Below are 17127 nucleotides of genomic sequence, written 5' to 3'. Positions count from 1 at the left end.
TCAGAAATGAACCTAGTGAACTGAATATATATATATATATAATTTTTTAAAAAGCAGTTACTCGTTCAGTGGACTAAAACTCAATGTGGACACAATGTACCGCAGTGCAATGCCTGCCACTGGTCCACAGGGGGCAGTACAAGCCCTGTTCAGTGCAGCTGACGTGACCTGAAACAACCTCACATGAAACACGAGCCGCTGCATCACCACAGAAAAAAGCCTCAAGCATCAAAAGAAACGTGAATCTTCAAAGATCAAAAACCGCTACAACAAGACTTTAATTAATGGAGCAACAAAAAAATGTGATGAAATCTGTTTTTAGTATTGTAACAAATGAACGCGTCGTGGAAAATGATGGTCATAGATATAATATGTACACACAGTAGTTATACTATACAACAGGAGACATGGGGGAGAAAAATGAAGGCATTCACATTTCCAGGTTGATAAATTTGCAAAATATGTAAAAATCATAGATATGTTTTTTGTAGTAGGCACAGATGAGGTGTTACAGTACATAAGATGCTGATTTTGTAATTTCTAATGAATAATTCACACATTTCTATTTCATTCTTTTCCATAAATTGACGTATTTCAGGCACAAATGTCATTGAATCTTTTTTGTATTTTACACCTGCTTTGCTAAAATCTAGAAAACCTCAGAAAACCACATTACCCATAATCCTTTATCTCCTGCGATCAGATACTTTTTTTATAAAACTGCTGTTATTCTTTTTATCATTTCACTATATTTTATTCCAGCTCTCTGTGATGAGGCATCAAACACTGATGCACTTCAGAAATTGGCTTATTTTCTTAAATTAAAATTGTTTTTTTAAATGTAGAAAACATTCATTGAATTGAGTCAAAGAGATTATTAGCCGAAGCCATTTTTTTTGTGTCCCCCTGGTGTTTTCCTCGATTACAGGCATGTGCAGCATAAAAAAATCAAGTAGATTAGAACCCAACCCGAAGCCGAATATCATTTCAATTTGTTCGAACCCAGCCTGACACTTTATTCCATATGCATGAGCTCACTGTAGCATGTATACATTTTCTATTTCCTACTGCAGACAGAGATTTCTAGCAAAATGCAAAACTCTGCCCGAGACAACAATTCGGTGTTTTAAGTAGTAATTTGTTGTATTTTCAGTTTTATTTTTTTGTAATAAAATTTGATGTTTCCGGCGTCAACTCAGCTTCATCTGCTTGTGAACTTTGTTGATGCCACTCATGAACATTCACCCTTACGAGTAAAAACCTAAATTTCCCTTTTGTTTTTACAAACGTGAAGAAAAACATCGACACGTCAGGTACAAATATTCACAGTTCGTAAAAAGCTCAAATTCCATATGTTCACTATCTTTACGAGACTAATGCTAAAGATATTGTTACTTAATCAGACAAAAATGAATCCATGCAAATATAAATACAGAAAATAACAGATCAGTGGTTACGAGGTGTTAAAAATTAAACTGATTTAAAAACATTACTGCATCGTTCTCTGTTGTTTCACATGAAGTCTGCTGAGGAGTCTGTTAATGTTCACTGACCAAACACTGAGGTAAGACTCTCAACTGCATCTGCACCTTATGAAGTGAGCGGCTTCTCTCAGGGGGAAGACGATGTATTGTTCTTTGAGCAGCTTCGGAGCGAGAAACCAGAGTGTGTGTGTGTGTGTGTGTGTGTGTGTGTGTGTGTGTGTTCTGCTCAGCTCTCCTCCGAGCGTTTCTTCTGATGCTCCTCCAGGTTCTGCAGATCCTCCAGCATCTCTTCTATCAGAGGCGGCATGGAGCCCGGGATCTCCATCTTTAGCGTCACCACCCTCTCGGCCCCTGTGGAGACGCACACACACACACACACACAACACACGTTAACGCCACGTCTCGTCCTCATTAGATCAGGTGAAGAACTTTGTGAAGAACGTCCTCTCAGCGAGTCGCCGGTTTCTGACCTTTAGCACTGATGCTGCGCAGGTCGGTGATCTTCATGAGGGCCTTGGGGAACATGAGGGGCATGCTGGGTCGCCGCTTGCGGGAGTAGATCTTCAGCGCCTCCAGCAGCGGCTCCTGCAGCACCTCCACCTTCGACGGCTCCTCCAGGTCTTGTCGGTCTGAACAGACGGAGATACACAACGTTTGGCTTCCTGAGGTGAAATACATACAGAGAATTGATGCGTGTGGGAGTTTCTTACCTCCAGAGACGAGGCAGATGGCGCTGAGGAGCCCGCTCTCCGTGTCGTCCATCTCCAGTGGCAGCAGCTGTCCGGCGAAAGTGAAAACCTGATCTGTGAGAGGCCCGAATCCGGCGTTGTGGATCTGAGTACGGGTCAGGGTCAAGCCGTCGGAGAAGGTCATCGTGTCCTGGTCGGGGGTGTAGCGAGTGCAAATCCTCAGGATCTGTGCGACGCGAGAAGAACAGATACGGAAAAAACAAAGGAGAAAAGAAAGACAGTGGAAACAAGGTTTAATTCATGGGGCTATTATTCATATTAATAACTTGTAGACACCAGGAAACAGAAGTTCAGGAAAGTGTTACACACGTACAAGGACATGTTGTTGTTGGAATGTGAAATATTCCAAGTGTCGGGTGAAGAATGTAAAACGCCTCAGTGAGGAAACGTGTGTTATGAGGAAACACATCAGAGCTTGTGATTGTATGTGACGCTCCCCTGCTGCTGTCAGAGTAAAGGATCAGGCTCCTGTAACACACGCTGCCCGTCTGCCAACCTGTCACTCACTTTGTCTTTCGGCTGAGTGCAGAAGGTGTGACTCATATTTGTGAAATGACAGTCGCTCAGTTCAAGATCATATCACATCCTGCATACATCACTTATTGCAGATACAAAAGTAAAGGAATGGATTTCCTTTGGAAGGTGGAAACGTACCAGGATGTCCAGACACGCGGCTTTGAGCAGAGTGATCTGGTCGGCGATGGTCAGGCCGGTGAAGCCCGGCACTCGCTTGGCGAACTCCACCACCTTGATGATGCACTTGGTGGCGAGTTCGCTGAACTTGTCCCACAGCCCGAGGTCCAGCTGGATCCTGTGGTCGGAGCTGGAGTTCTGGAGGCAGGAGAAAAGATGGAGAATGTCTCTAACTATTCAGAGGGGAAGTTCATGTTTCAGGAAGCAGAAACCACAGAGACACATTTAAGATCTGTTGAAGACCAGGTTTTTAGAGCCTCTTCACTGAAAACTGGAAATAAGCTCGATGACTGAAACTAAACAGTGAAATTTATGCTGTAAAAACCAAAACAATGAACTAAAAAACACTAGAACCAAACATCATGGGTTCATCAGAACCTGATTGTGGATGTAAAGCCATAGAAACATGTCATGATACTAGAGTTTCTACATTTTACATATTTAATTTACAATACCACACATAGAAAACCATGTAATGGATTTTTAGCCACAAACATGTTTTGACTTCGACTTTTCCAGTTTATTAAAATCATTTAACTTAAATATTGAATCTTTTTTAATCTTTAGACTCTTCAAATTAATTCTAAATATACTTTTTGAAGTAATAAATATACGTAGTTAATGATCTGTCATTATCTCAAACCAGGAAGTAGACTGTGTTTATGCGGTGGCTGTTTATGTAATTTTTCTGTCATGACCTTCCTCATTATTCAGGCGTCATTGAGTTCATCTGACTCATTAAAACACAAACAAGTGAGGCGAGGAATCCGTGTGTTTGTGGAAAGGGCCGCGCCCTTGTATGTTTTAACAGTTTAATGTATTTCATAACAGTGGAAGGGTTCTGTTATCTCATCGTGACGGGACGAGCAGGTTTTCCTCGTTGTGATGGACACGCAGGTTTTTGGGGCTTGTTAGATGTTTGACTCTGTCCAGTGTTGATAAATCTCACGTAAAGAAAGTTCGTGAAGAAACACGACAGCTACAGTACGTGTACATTTCAGTTAAAAACGAGTTAACATCAAGTTATAATGTGAGAGGTTTGAGGTTAATCCAATAAAAGATATTTTCATACACATATGTCTATCTATCCATCTATCTATCTAGTTCAGGCTAAAACAAGATATTTTCATGTTATACATACACATAATATACTATTACTCACATTATGTCCTAAAGCATTTCACATTATAACTTGTTTCTGTATTGTTATGAGGTGAAACTCATGTTTAAATGATGAAACATTATGTTGTACGTTATAACTGTTGATAAATTGTACAACTCTTGATATTCGTGTGTTCATTTGTGACTTATTTTATGTTACGTATGTTATGTAATATTGTTATATGAATATTGATTTGCTGAGCACATATTCAATACAAAAAAATCTATATTTAATTGATAGTTATCCTAAACACATAGATTTTTTTGGCGCTGCAGCTCTATTAACCTCTTTATTATTGATTATAAGTTTGCAAACGTTGAAGGTTTTTCAACATGCGTGTGTTCAGCCGCTGTGACATTGAGCTCTGACCTCTCAGGCTCTAAGTATAAATCACGTGTTGAGCTTTAAATGCCCTCAGACATCTTAAATCCCTCTTTACTACGGATCACAGCCGACACTCCTACATTTCCCATGAGGCTTTCAGACTGCAGTAATCCCATAAGTGGAAAAAACGCCACAGGTTTGTGGACATTTCTGCAAAATCTCACGTGTAGATCCGGTTGTTTTTGCGCTTGAGGTCTTGAATTAACAACCAAACTAGAAACACGTGATCAAATCCATGACATCATTCACCTGTGATGCATAAAACACATGTGAATCCACTGAATCACTGGCTGGAGGCGACTGCTTTGATGTTTTCCCCCTCTGCAGATTATTTATTTATGTATGAATAGTCAGATCTCGTGTCACGACTCACTGTGGTGTATTTTCCCAGCTGGCAGAGGGCGGGGAAGGTTTCCGTGTGAGCTCTGCAGATCTTCTCCACGATCAGGCCGAGCTCTGACGTCAGCTCGTACGTCTCCATGATCGTCATCTTCACCGCCTCCTTCTTCCCCTTCCTCCTGATCCTGTCGTTTCTCACCGCTGCAGAACGAGGACGACGCCGGTTACAAGACAATCAGGACAGAACTCGAAAAGCACATTTAAATATGTGGTTTTAATTGTGTTTTCTGTTTATTTATAGTTACTTATCGTCATGTTTATGATTAAACTGTCAAGTATCAAGCCTCAGTCACATTTCTGTGTCACAAGGGTTTGATCTCAGGAGATTTATCCTAATTCTTTTATTCCCAAATATTTGCATTAACCCACAAACATCCCTCTGGGCCTGGCTGCAGAAATCTCAGTACTTGTAGTATACACTCAGTTTTCAGTTTATTCAGTACAACACCAGCTTAAAACTAATATGGTTGAAGGAAGAAGGAGGAAAGAAAGAAAACTGTTGTTCAGGGACACGTCACCTGAAGCTATGTTCAGGATGTAAAGCTCATAACTACGCCCAACACTCCCTGTAAAGCTGCACCGACTTACAGACGCTCAGAAATATCAGTGCCCTAAATAGGACTAATCCATGAATAATTCCCTGAGAAAATGAAAATAAATATCCTGCATCCGTCTGCACGTCAGGACCAGTACGTGAGCAGCCACAGTTTCATCTTAGTTGATATTTCCTGATATAAAAAGAGAGAATAAAATTGATTCATTTGTTTTAAACTAAATTCCATGAACTGTATTTAATCCAAACACTTTGACTTTTAACTCAATGTTAAACTAAAGGTTGAATTAATTTCATTTCATATGGTGCGTTTAGTCTTGTATTCTGCTCAGTGTTCTACGTCAGAGAACAAACATAACAAACAGTAAATTCACTAAAGCAAGTGCACGAGGGCTTCGAGGTTCTTTTGTCCGTGTAGTGTAGTTTCAGTGTTTGTTACTGAGGCTCAGCTCGTAAAAAGCAGGTTTCACTGTAACTAGAACAGAACTGACTCTAAAGGAAGCAGCTGATCTGAGTGAATCATCTGCTGCCGCAGCCCGGAGCACGTGAAGCCGCCTGCCGCAGCCCGAACCAGGTTAGCCTTTCATAATGACTTGGGTAACAGTGTCATCACATTACAGTGCGTTCCACTGACTTGGTTCAGGCAGCTCCGCACATGTCGAGGGAGCCTCAGGATTACGCAACACCTCGGTCTCTGCCTTCCTCACTGCGAGTCTCCTCCTCCTCCTCCTCCTCTGCGTGGATGCCCTAATTCCCGGGCCTCCTTGTGTAAACACCGCGAGTCAGCTCATATTGCAGGGCGACCGCAGCAGCCAGGAAGCAGTTACATGGCATCCGTCTGCTCCATGTGATGTACTGTATTTACGTAATGAGCGTGTGTGTGTGTGTGTGTGTGTCTGAGCGTGGAGGAGCAACAACGGGAACATGTGTTTGGGTGGATCCTCCGCTGCCGCCCTATCCCTGCCACCGGCTCCCTCTGCGTAACACCAACTCTGTTATCTGGGTCACCGCACTTCTGGGTTTGAACACCGTGTTTCTCGTGTGCAGCCGGGACGCTGCAGAGCAACTGAGGCAGCTCAGGACCAGGGAATGAGCTTTGAAATGTACAAATATGAGCAGAAAACTGCCAAAGTCTCCAGAAAGTGAAGAAGAATGATGTTAAATTCATGGAAAACACTGATTAATACAAAATGTTTGAGTTAAAGACGGTGTGAGATCAAACTGCACGTCCGCCCTCTGAGGGGTTTTCAGGTCAACACTGTTCTGCACGTTGGGATCACAGCAGTCAGAGCTTCATCCTTTATCTAGAACACTCATCCCGTGGCAGGAAGCCAATCACAGCTGACCGGCGAGAGGCAGGTCACGCCCAGGACAGGTCGTCAGCGAATCACAGGCCGGGCTTATGGAGAGGACAGCTCACATTTACAGACACAACAGACAGTGTATTTAAAGATGGACGACGTTAAAGCTCACAATAGGTGAAGCCAAAGTGTCTCAATCGGACCCCCGGTGGCTGGCTGCAGTACAGGCCATAAACCCTGCCTCCTCCATGTTAGCAGGTGGGACATATTTTAAGTCGTTTCTAATCACACTGATGTTTTGTCCAAGTTTTACTGAATAATAATAGATTTCCAAATTTATCGGTACTTTTACCAAAGTAAAAACTATTTCTTCTTCCACCACATAAAAAAAAAAAATCCTGTCCTGTGTCTTTTATGGAGAATATTAATAATTTCTTCTTTCATGGTTTTTTCTTCTGAACCTAAAAACAGGGCAGAGTGAGTTTACTCAGCTCTGAACGTCGTCTTTCTTTTGTCTCGCTGCCTTCAGCTTCAGTAACCTGCACCGGAGAAGATAAGAGAGACGCCCGGAGCAAAGAGAGACGTCCGTAAAACAGCTCGCTGGTCTGAAGACACACAAACAACTGAAGGACGATCAGATGACGGGTTCAACATCTGTATCATGAGGTTGTTTCATAAGAAACTCTGTGAGCTGGAAAACTTGCTTTTTAGACTTTTTCAGAATGGGAAGTGATGATGTAACGGATGACGAAGAGATTTAATAAAAACAAGCCGGTCGAACCATTTACTGAATATCTCTGAACGTGTTTCCTGTCTCTCCTTCATCAAAATAAATGCAAATGGGCCAAAAACACAAGAGAAGATGATGTTTTCAGATAAATACACAGCAGAGTTGCCATTTTTCTTATTCAGTAATTAAATTCTCTAATATCAGAACACAATAAATCTATGTATTCAAGTTTTTATTGTCTTTGTTTCTCTCATTTCTCTGTGGTGTGATAAAATCAGTTATGAAACACTAAAGAAAAACCTGAGTCAATGATTCACAGGGACGACACTGACCTTTCATTCACCTGTCACACGTCACCCTCTCTGAAAATCTACCACCTCAGAGGTTATGTTTTCACCCCTGTGAGTTTGTTTGTTTGTTTGTTTGTTTGTTTGTTTGTTTGTCAGCAGGATTACACACAAACTCGGTGAGAGGATGGGACACGGGCCAACACGGAAACCATTAAAGTTCGGCTTGGATCTGGGCAAAAGGGGCGGGTCTAGGATATTTTTCACTATCTTTAACCTTGAGTTTTATGGCTTTTTCTTTTTCCCGGGGAATCATTCATGAATTTAAAAGAACAATCTGGTATATTTAGGGAACTGATATATGAGTGTGTGCAATTTGTTGCGATTTGGAATAAAAATCCACATCTAGCAGATTTAAAGTGGTTTCATATGAGGTTTTCCACCAATCTTCAGCAATAAATAGTGTTAGAGACCTTTATCTACCACCAACGTGCAGCTGAGATAAAGTGAGATAAAGTGGATTCAGTAGATAGAGCGAACGTCTTGTTCCCTAAAGACGCCGCGTGATCATCAGCAGAGTAAAAGAGTCTGAGACACTCACACTCCCTCGACATCCCGGCGGCGAAGCACCTCTGCAGCCGACAGTACTGGCAGCGGTTTCGGGTGATCTTGTTGATGATGCAGTTTCGGTCGCGGTGACACGTGTACACCATGTTTTTCTGCACGCTGCGGCGGAAGAAGCCCTGCGGGGGGGGAAGGAGAACACGTTAATGATTTAAGTTACAAGAAGTCGTGGGAATAATGTTCAAAACATCCTGTATTAATGTGTAATGACAACAAATGTTTAATTCATAGATACTTTGATTATTTAACCAGAAAAGTGACCTGTTGGTGGCGCTAGTGGAATGGATTCATTATGTGGGAACAATGATTGGCAGCAGAATAGTGAGCAAATCCATCTAATAGATGGTGTGATATTGATTAATGCTGTTTGTCAATGTCAGAAATCAAAAATCTACAACATCATTTACGGTAAAATATGAGTCAGAGATGAAAACATGAATTTAATCAATAAAAAATAAAGAAACATGGAAAACAAATGAGAGAAATCTCAGCAGAAATGTTTAAATCAGGTTATTTACAAGAGGAAATTAACAAAATTAAGGTAACGCCAACCCGTTACCTTGCAGCCCTCGCAGGCGCTGACCCCGTAGTGGTACCCGGACGACTTGTCCTGACACACGAAACAGGGCTTGTAAGTGCGGGGGGGCGGCGGCGGCGGGGAGGTGGGGCTGGCGAAGAGGTCGTCCGAGCTGGAGCTGGAGCTCTGACTGCCCACTGCTGCAAACACACAACATCACACACACACCTCACAACACTGGTGGTTCACAAGGCAGCGAAAAGGGACACAACTGCGACGCTCGGGGAGAAGACGACATGGATCTGGATGAAAAAGCTGCTTCCTGTTTACCTCCTGCACATGTGACAGGGGTGTTGGGTGGGGGGTGCAGTTGTCTCATATGGTTAGACTCTGAACATTAGTGTCTCCAGGGAATCGACCCTATAACGTTTCATTGAGGCTCCGATCTACACAGCATCAGGCTGAAAAACTGAAATATCTAAAGAGATGCATGAAACTGATGAGCCGGTGGAAACAGGAAGTGGATTGTCTCCACTGCAGTTGAGTAAGTAAAAGTAAAAGCAGGGATTTTAAAAACATTTTTAAAGTAAAACGTAGTCGTGTGGATGAAGCCGGAGAAACTAGTGAAAAGAAGTCTCTTAGTTTCCTTGAAGCATCACAGATCTACTTGGTTTCTTCATTTTCTTTGGCCACATGTTCTGTTCTGAATTCCCCGCTCTCCTCTTATAAAGTCTGCCACTCTATCACCGCTTTAGCTCTAACCTCCTTTCTTTATCCGGCTAAATGTAAAAACTTCCCTCCATCAATCCCAGCAGGCAGCGCTCCCACTTAAAACCCACTTCTGAGCTGAGACTCGCCCGCCCGGCCTCCCGCCGCCTCCCTGACCACCTCCGCCGACGCTGGCAGGAAAAAACAAAGGGAGTCATTTTGTAAAAAAGAAAGAGAAATTGTTCATCTCCGTCCCCTTGAACCGGCGGCCCCTGGTTGAACCTAGAATCGGGGGGTCAAACGTGGACTCCCCCATCAGGGCCGAGCGCTCTCCCAACACCAAACAATGCAGGAGCATGCCACAAGCCCCGGGTGAGTGATGAGAGGCAGCGAGAGGGAGGGAGGAGGAACAGAAAGTGTCTGTGGTGGGGGGGGGGCGGTGGAAGTGATTCGGTCGAGGGACGGGGGGTGTTGCCCCGGGCGGGGGGGTGTTGCCCCAGCCCCAATTTAGTTGGTGTTGTTTGATGTGAGTCAAGGATTCAAACCTGGAAAGAATTTGCAGGGGGTGTAAAATAGTTCTCAAGGAAAGATAAAGTTTAAGAGACGACTGAGAGGAAGGAGCTGCTTAAGGTTTTTATTTAAGTTTAAATCAAAATAAAACCTGAGAAAAAACGTTTTTTCTGTGTTCATGAACTTTAAAATGATTCTGACTTCACAGACACATTATTTCATATTTGTTGTAATCTGGTCATTTTACGTTTTTCTGTGTTTTATCACTAAAGTGTGAGACTGAACAACTTTCTCTTTTTTTTTTATAGATTATTAAGTTATAGTGGCTCATTTGTGGCATTATGTTCTGAAACATCTTAATTTATAAATAGTTTTATTGACAAACATAAAAAAGTAAACAAATAAACAAACAAAGAGAAAGGTATTGGGGTCAAATCTCTGTCAAACGTTCCAATATTTCATTAAAACTAATTTTAAACATGATATTCAAGCTGGACGAATAGATTTTAGTAGAAGACATTTTTCGGTATAACCATGCTATAAATAATATATAATTTATAGGCCCATTTATTTGAAAAAGTACAATTTTTACTTGTTATACTTTAACTGTAATTACTTCTGTACTTTTCAAAGTACTCTTAAGGGTCTTTTTTTAAAGTTTATTGTACTTTAGCCGAGAACATCTTCCTCCTGTGGAAGTGTCTGGCTCTGCTCTGACCTCCTGAGCTAGTGACCGGCCGGTGAACCCGCGGTGACCCCGAACTGACCGGCCCTTCCCGAAACACAGACCACCACCACTCAACCAGTACACTGCACCGCTTTCCACTGGTTTCATCCACTTTCTATTAGTGAAACACAAAAGATCCTGCAGCAGCAAAGTCAACATGAAAACTGCCTCACAGGAGAATTTAACACTTTTACTGATCTGTTTTTTAGTGAAGAGGTTACAACACATTATAATGAAGTTACATGCAGCTACAAGTCTCATATTATCTCTTATTACAACTGTGTTTTACTGTATTGACATGAATTATCTGTTTGCACGGCAGCTTCCACTTGTGGATGTTCACAAGAGAAGTTCTACTTGTTGACAAATACATTAATAACCATTTTTATCCACTTTAAACTAAAGTTAAGTGTGTTGTCAACAATGTGCTGCTCACAAATGGGTTCAAACAACTCAGAGACTTTCATCTGCAAACTAAAATGAGATGATGTGTTGACTTCATCCAGATGTGTCAACGTTATCGTACAAATCAGATTAACTGAACAAGTCTGAGGTTTGGGCAGAGAAACACACGTTTGAACTGTGAATTTATTCTTTTACATCGTAATTTGAAGGTTTCCTGAAGGTTTTGAATTGATTTTAATATATTTCACTTTGTTTTTAAGCACAACAACAGACATTTCATACAGATGAGAGTGTTAAACATATCATTTATGGCCATAATTCATTTTCTATCGATGCTTTAAAATGTTTTATTCCGTCTTATCTCGTCTATTTGTTCTAATCCACGTCTCTTTATCTCTGCTGTCGGTTTTATTGCGTCATTTTTTATCTCAGATTGTTTCACTGTTTACATTTGTACTGTCTCGGGATCAGCCTGTCAATCATATCTGATTTTCAACTAAACCTGCAGGAATGTTGCTTCTCAAATTATCTGATTTATTGATTATTGACCAGGACGTAGACAAGACCCAACAGAATGAGTTTATCCTGCAAACTTCAGCCTTATCTCCAGAACATAGACATGTCCCTTTGGACCTCCATGTTAATCCTGAGTCTGATTCTGTACAACACAACCAGACTTTTAATGTGAAACCAATGCTATTAACTCAAATAGCTGTTAAAATGCTAATTTATGAAAATGTCAAATGTTTAAATTATGTTTAGCAAAGATCTGAAGATTCAACAGACGTGTGGATGATGTCCTGCACGGATATTTTGACAAATCATAGTTTCTTATTCTGATTTGTGCCTCACATTGTTATAAAAACACACTTGAGATGGATTATTTTTCTCTTTAAAGATTATAAAATGTTATTTATCTTCATGCAGGTCACATTTTTTAAGTCAGATTTGATATTTTTGTGCAGTAAAGCATGCATGGCAGATTCTAGTGTTAACCAAAAACATCAGTTTCTATTTTCCACCTACACTGTGAGCACCGGTGCTGCTGCCACTCCGACTCGATCAGCTCGGGGAAGAAGGCTGCCAGGTCCTGGTCCTGGTCCCGGTCCCGGTCCCGGTCCCGGTCCTGGTCCCGGTCCTGCAGTGCGCACACGGGGCTGGATGAGCAGTACAAGTCCATGATGTCTCCGGACGCGAACGACTGAAACTCCACATAGTCGAACATGTTCTCAGGGATTCCGTCCGCATGAGGAATCCTGCGCAGCTCCAGCTCCTTCTTCACTTTAGACGCAAACACAGTTTTATCGGTAAAACGTGAGCGTGGCGCGCGCTCAGGGGGCGTGTGCGCTCATCCTGACGATCCACAGACGCAAAGTGTCGGCATGTCGACGCGCAGCAGCAGAATCCAGCGGTTTGACGCATCCACATCTGTCCCTGTTTAGATCCACAAAGTTAGATCCAGGACTTTTCTCCTTCTCCTTCTCCTCCTTCTCCTCCTTTATCGCCTGAACGTCTCGACCTGCTCGATGCCGGTTATGTCACAGGCAGCGATGCTGTTACCTAATGTATGCGCCTGAACTCCGCGTGAACCTCCTCCGCTGGTGACCTTCACACGACCCAGCGCGGGACCGGCATCAGCCGCGGCTCAGACCACAGCTCTGCATCAGGCTCCGCGCAGAGGTTCGGGTTTAAAACAGTGAATTCAGGGAAACCATTCGTTTTTCTTGTCTGGATTCTGTAAACAGCATCAGATGCACTGGGGGAAATCAAACACTGGGGAAAGCAGCAGAGTTGGTAACAGACAAATAATTAGATTTGCTCAAAATTGAAAGTTATATTCAGTTGCACTAACTGAGAACTTTGGTTTCATACCAATTGAAAAAGGAATGAAGTAAAAGTTGTATGGTTGTTTTCTTAGACATCTGTAAAAAATAAAAGTTATGTTGACGAATAACTTGATTCATGAATGTGTTACCGATTGAAGTGTTATTTAAAAAACATATATTTAACAATTATTAAATAAAAAATGTCTTAAATCGACTCGACATCTGTTTTATATTTAGTTTTTCTTGCAGAGATTAGAAGTTTGAGTTGTGATATGGAATCACACACTGGCAGAAAACAATATTCTATTTACATACCTTTTAACAAATTACCGTAGTGGGTTACACACAAAGTACATTTGTTGTATCACGTTTTATTGATTTAAAATTAATTTAATAAATAACATGAATAACCGTTTCCCAAAGTGTTGAACTCAAAAGCAAAAGTACCTTACACATGCACTGCCATTGGAGGCTTTGTAGAAAAAACATATTATTGGTTAACGTTGATATTTAGAGTTTCTGGAAAATGTACATTCCAGCGATGAGAAAGTTTCCATGATTTTTGATCAAACTACATAATTTATGGGATGTTCAGTGTAAAGTCATAAACCTTTAATATGTGGCATCGAACACACTGAGAGAACATTTAAAACCCCTTTTAGCCGTGCATTTATTTCAGCTATTTATTAATTTATAAGTTGTATAACTAATTTATTCATCTGCAAGTAACACACCTTAATGTTTGCTTTTATATATATATAGATTTCTACATTTCACAGTTTATACCGTGTGTTTTAATCCTACCAGAAAATGTCTGCTCTGATATTGAATCAGATATTTTCGACTGTGAACAATGGTGCTTCAACATTTTCTGTATTAAAAGATGCAGAATTTTCTGAAACATGGTCCGTACACGTTTCTGTCTCAAATCCAGACCTGGGGATTGTTTTCACCGGATGCTGGTGATATTCAAATTATTCCAAAACCTTGTTAAATCGTTGATTGATGTTGGATTAACATTATTCTGCTGTGTGTTTTAAATAAAGGGCGTCAGAGCAAAGCAGATAACGCTAATGTTCCAGTATTGGCATTTCCTGATTGAAACCGTGTGGCCTTCTACACAATCAATACTTTTAGGCTCAGTTTCTCTTCATTCACGTCCACTTCACTTCTCGATGCCTGACTTTAAGTGAGAAATATTTGCAGTTAGGAGGAGGCGTGATTAAATCTGCTGGAAGACAAAGTAGGTCAGCTGCAAGACGGGCTGCTGGGTGAGGGGGAAGCAAATCTGCTCCACTTCCAAATAATGAATCTAATTTACAACATTCGTCAGCTGCTAACGACTGTAAAACAACTTGCCAAAAGAAAATATATATATATATGTATAGAAAAGGAATTGAATGCATGGTCTGAACGTGCACTGGTGGAGTGCTGCAGACAGGTGGTGCAGGGGAAGAACGTGAAAGCGGTTTTGTTTGAAAATAAAAGAAATACACTTGATCTCCTTCAATGCCACTGCTGTAACCCCATTGAGGCGTAAGGGCAGCACAGCTCCAATGTTAAAGGAGGCTAATTACTCCCAGTATCTCCCACACTCCAGGGAGCCGAGGTCACGGAGAGGACAAGCATGTGAAACATTCCTGCAGCCTGCTGCTGCTGCTCCACCTCCCTCCCTGCTCAGCCTGTCCTCCTTTCTCCTCCTTCATCCATCCTCCTCTCTCATCTTCCTCCTCTTCCCTCTGGCCCACTTTGCATCGCTCACATTTTGTTCCCGCTCCCCATCATTCATTCATCAACCCCTTTTCCAATATTCATTCGGTCATTTGTTTTCATTCTGTGGTGGGATCTGTCCAGACTTTTCATGGAGAGACAGATTGAGGATATACTGGTTTTTATTAAGAATCAAAAGCCATGTTAGCAGATTAAAAAACTAAATGTTAAATCAGCAAGCTCACGATAACAATACCAACTGAAGACTGTGCATTAAGATGGATGCCGTGTCTCCACATCCACACTACAGGAGTTTTATTAACATTAATTAAATAATAAACTTTATCTCTATAGCGCAGAGAGTTTCATGGTGCTTCACAAAATAAAATACAAGTGCAAAGTTAAGAAAAGCCACAACAACCATAACAGCTTAAAACCAATTAAATAAAAGATCCCAAAACAACAACTAAACACATGTGAAGTTGATGAGTGTCAGTGGCAGATCTGTGGTTATAAGTACATGTGATATCTGTTAGAACAGTTGTATATTAAAGTACATTGATGTCTTGTATCCTAAATGTTCATTTGTACAATTAAAATACATTCAGTTGCCAGTTTATTAGGTACGCCTGCTAATTCATTCTGATACAACAGTAGTAGGATAAATGTTTCACTGTTCGGCTTGTGTTGATTCAAGAATGTTGATTTCGACACCTGTAGTTTGTGGCGCTGTTCAATTAAAAGATGTCATTTTAACATGTATGAATTCGCTATTAATGTTATCGTCATGATTGAGGAAATTTAAAACTAAGTGTACAAAACAACACAAACACACACAAACCACATCTTGGTTTCCTGAAAACTGAAAAACTCTTTTCCTCTGCTGCTCTTTTTGTCTAATGGCGTCGCAGCAAATGGTAAATTGGAACAAAATGACCAAACGATCCTCACTCGTCCTTTTGATTCTTTACAACCAGTTGTAAACCTTCAGTTTGCAGCCTGGCACCATTGATGGGTTATTTATTAGTGCAATATATCTCTGTACTTTCACTGTCACAGCAGTGGCAGCAGGACGACGGCGACTGAACAGGTTTAAAAACGACTCTTTGAAGTCGTATTTGATTTTCTAAAGAGTCGGACCTGGACTATTAAAACGGCTGAAAAACAAACCGCTCCTGGTGATTGATGAACGGTTCCCATGAGAGTTGAACTCTGAGCATCTGGGGATGATCCCATATTTGGCACATGGCAGCCATTTTAAATCTCTGTTGTCCTGATCAAGAGTTTGGAATTAACGGCTGCTCTAACTTTACCAAACTGACATGTGTGTATATATATATATCTATATCTATATATATAGATGTATATACACACGACAACGACACAGTCACACTCATTCATCTTTTATTAATCTGTATCATATCCAACCCAAATAAAGTTTAACAAATTGAATGAGCAGATTTCAATTAACTATCCACATTCTCTTATTGGGGTCATCAAAATATATAAGTATATATTAACGTAAACATTTAAATACACACTAAACAACATCAGGAAGAAAACAACTATTTACTCTGTTATTAATTATTGGGCGTTACTTATATTAATTCAAGGGTTCCAGTGTCTATTAATGTATAAGAGCTGCTCTCAGATCTGAATCACGTTCCGATGCTTTGCCACTAAACCTCTGAGAGGAAAACCTGACGCAGCTCAGATCCAAATTAAATGCAAACTGATATTATTTCCCGGCAGGATTCTCACGGAGGACGTGTAAGATCATTTGAATTTGATTTAAATCTCTGATTTACTTATATCAGTCACGTCTCGTCTGGTGGCCGGAGATTAACCACAGACACTGATTTGACTGGGATCCTCACAGATCCTCACTGACGACCTTGGGCCGACCTTCATCACACTTACTCGACTGCGTGACATAAAGTTCCAGACTTTTCTTACAGAGCGGACGAGGGGAGAGTTTTAAATTACGAAAGGATTAGGACGAGTAGCTACACAAATTCTAAAATTAGCACAGAGCTACGTGTTATGATGTAGAGATTGGTTGCTCCTTCTATATTACAACGCTATGAACTGTGGGTAATTTCCCTTTAGCAAAGTCTGCAGGAATGCCAACGTTTCCAAAGTGCGTACGAAGGGTTCAGAAGGTTTTCCAGAGAGCGTTTAAAGGTCTGCGAGTCCTTTACAGGTGGACGGTGGGACGGGATCCCTCAGGCGGGTTTTCTCTTGTTTTCTGGGCTGAACCTTCCACCGCAGAGTGAAGTTTGTCGACCTCCCACTTGTGAGCGCTGCACTGAACTGAGGAATAAAAGGAAATGTGCAGGTTCCTGTCATTTACTTTGT

General features: G+C 41.2%; 1 protein-coding gene across 2 annotated transcripts; it reads right to left on the bottom strand.

Annotated features, from left to right (window-relative positions):
* Positions 1 to 259: 259 nt before the first annotated feature.
* LOC118113569 (retinoic acid receptor beta) lies at positions 260 to 12824 on the bottom strand. Of its 2 annotated transcripts, none has more exons than XM_035163396.2 (8): positions 12260 to 12824; positions 8926 to 9080; positions 8344 to 8485; positions 4846 to 5012; positions 2888 to 3064; positions 2195 to 2399; positions 1955 to 2113; positions 260 to 1835 (listed from the first exon to the last, which is right to left on the bottom strand). In XM_035163396.2, the coding sequence occupies exons 1-8, from the start codon at positions 12456 to 12458 to the stop codon at positions 1711 to 1713; spliced, it is 1329 nt and encodes a 442-aa protein (XP_035019287.2). In that variant the 5' UTR covers positions 12459 to 12824; the 3' UTR covers positions 260 to 1710. The 2 variants fall into 2 exon arrangements, with proteins under 2 accessions (XP_035019287.2, XP_035019286.2); XM_035163395.2 differs by having other exon boundaries at positions 8926 to 9083; positions 12260 to 12823.
* Positions 12825 to 17127: the final 4303 nt, after the last annotated feature.

The sequence above is a fragment of the Hippoglossus stenolepis genome, chromosome 8 (assembly GCF_022539355.2).
Source record: "Hippoglossus stenolepis isolate QCI-W04-F060 chromosome 8, HSTE1.2, whole genome shotgun sequence".
NCBI classification, from domain to species: domain Eukaryota; kingdom Metazoa; phylum Chordata; class Actinopteri; order Pleuronectiformes; family Pleuronectidae; genus Hippoglossus; species Hippoglossus stenolepis.
The sequence above is the reverse complement of the archived record's forward strand: the minus strand, read 5'-3'. Positions and strand labels throughout refer to the sequence as shown.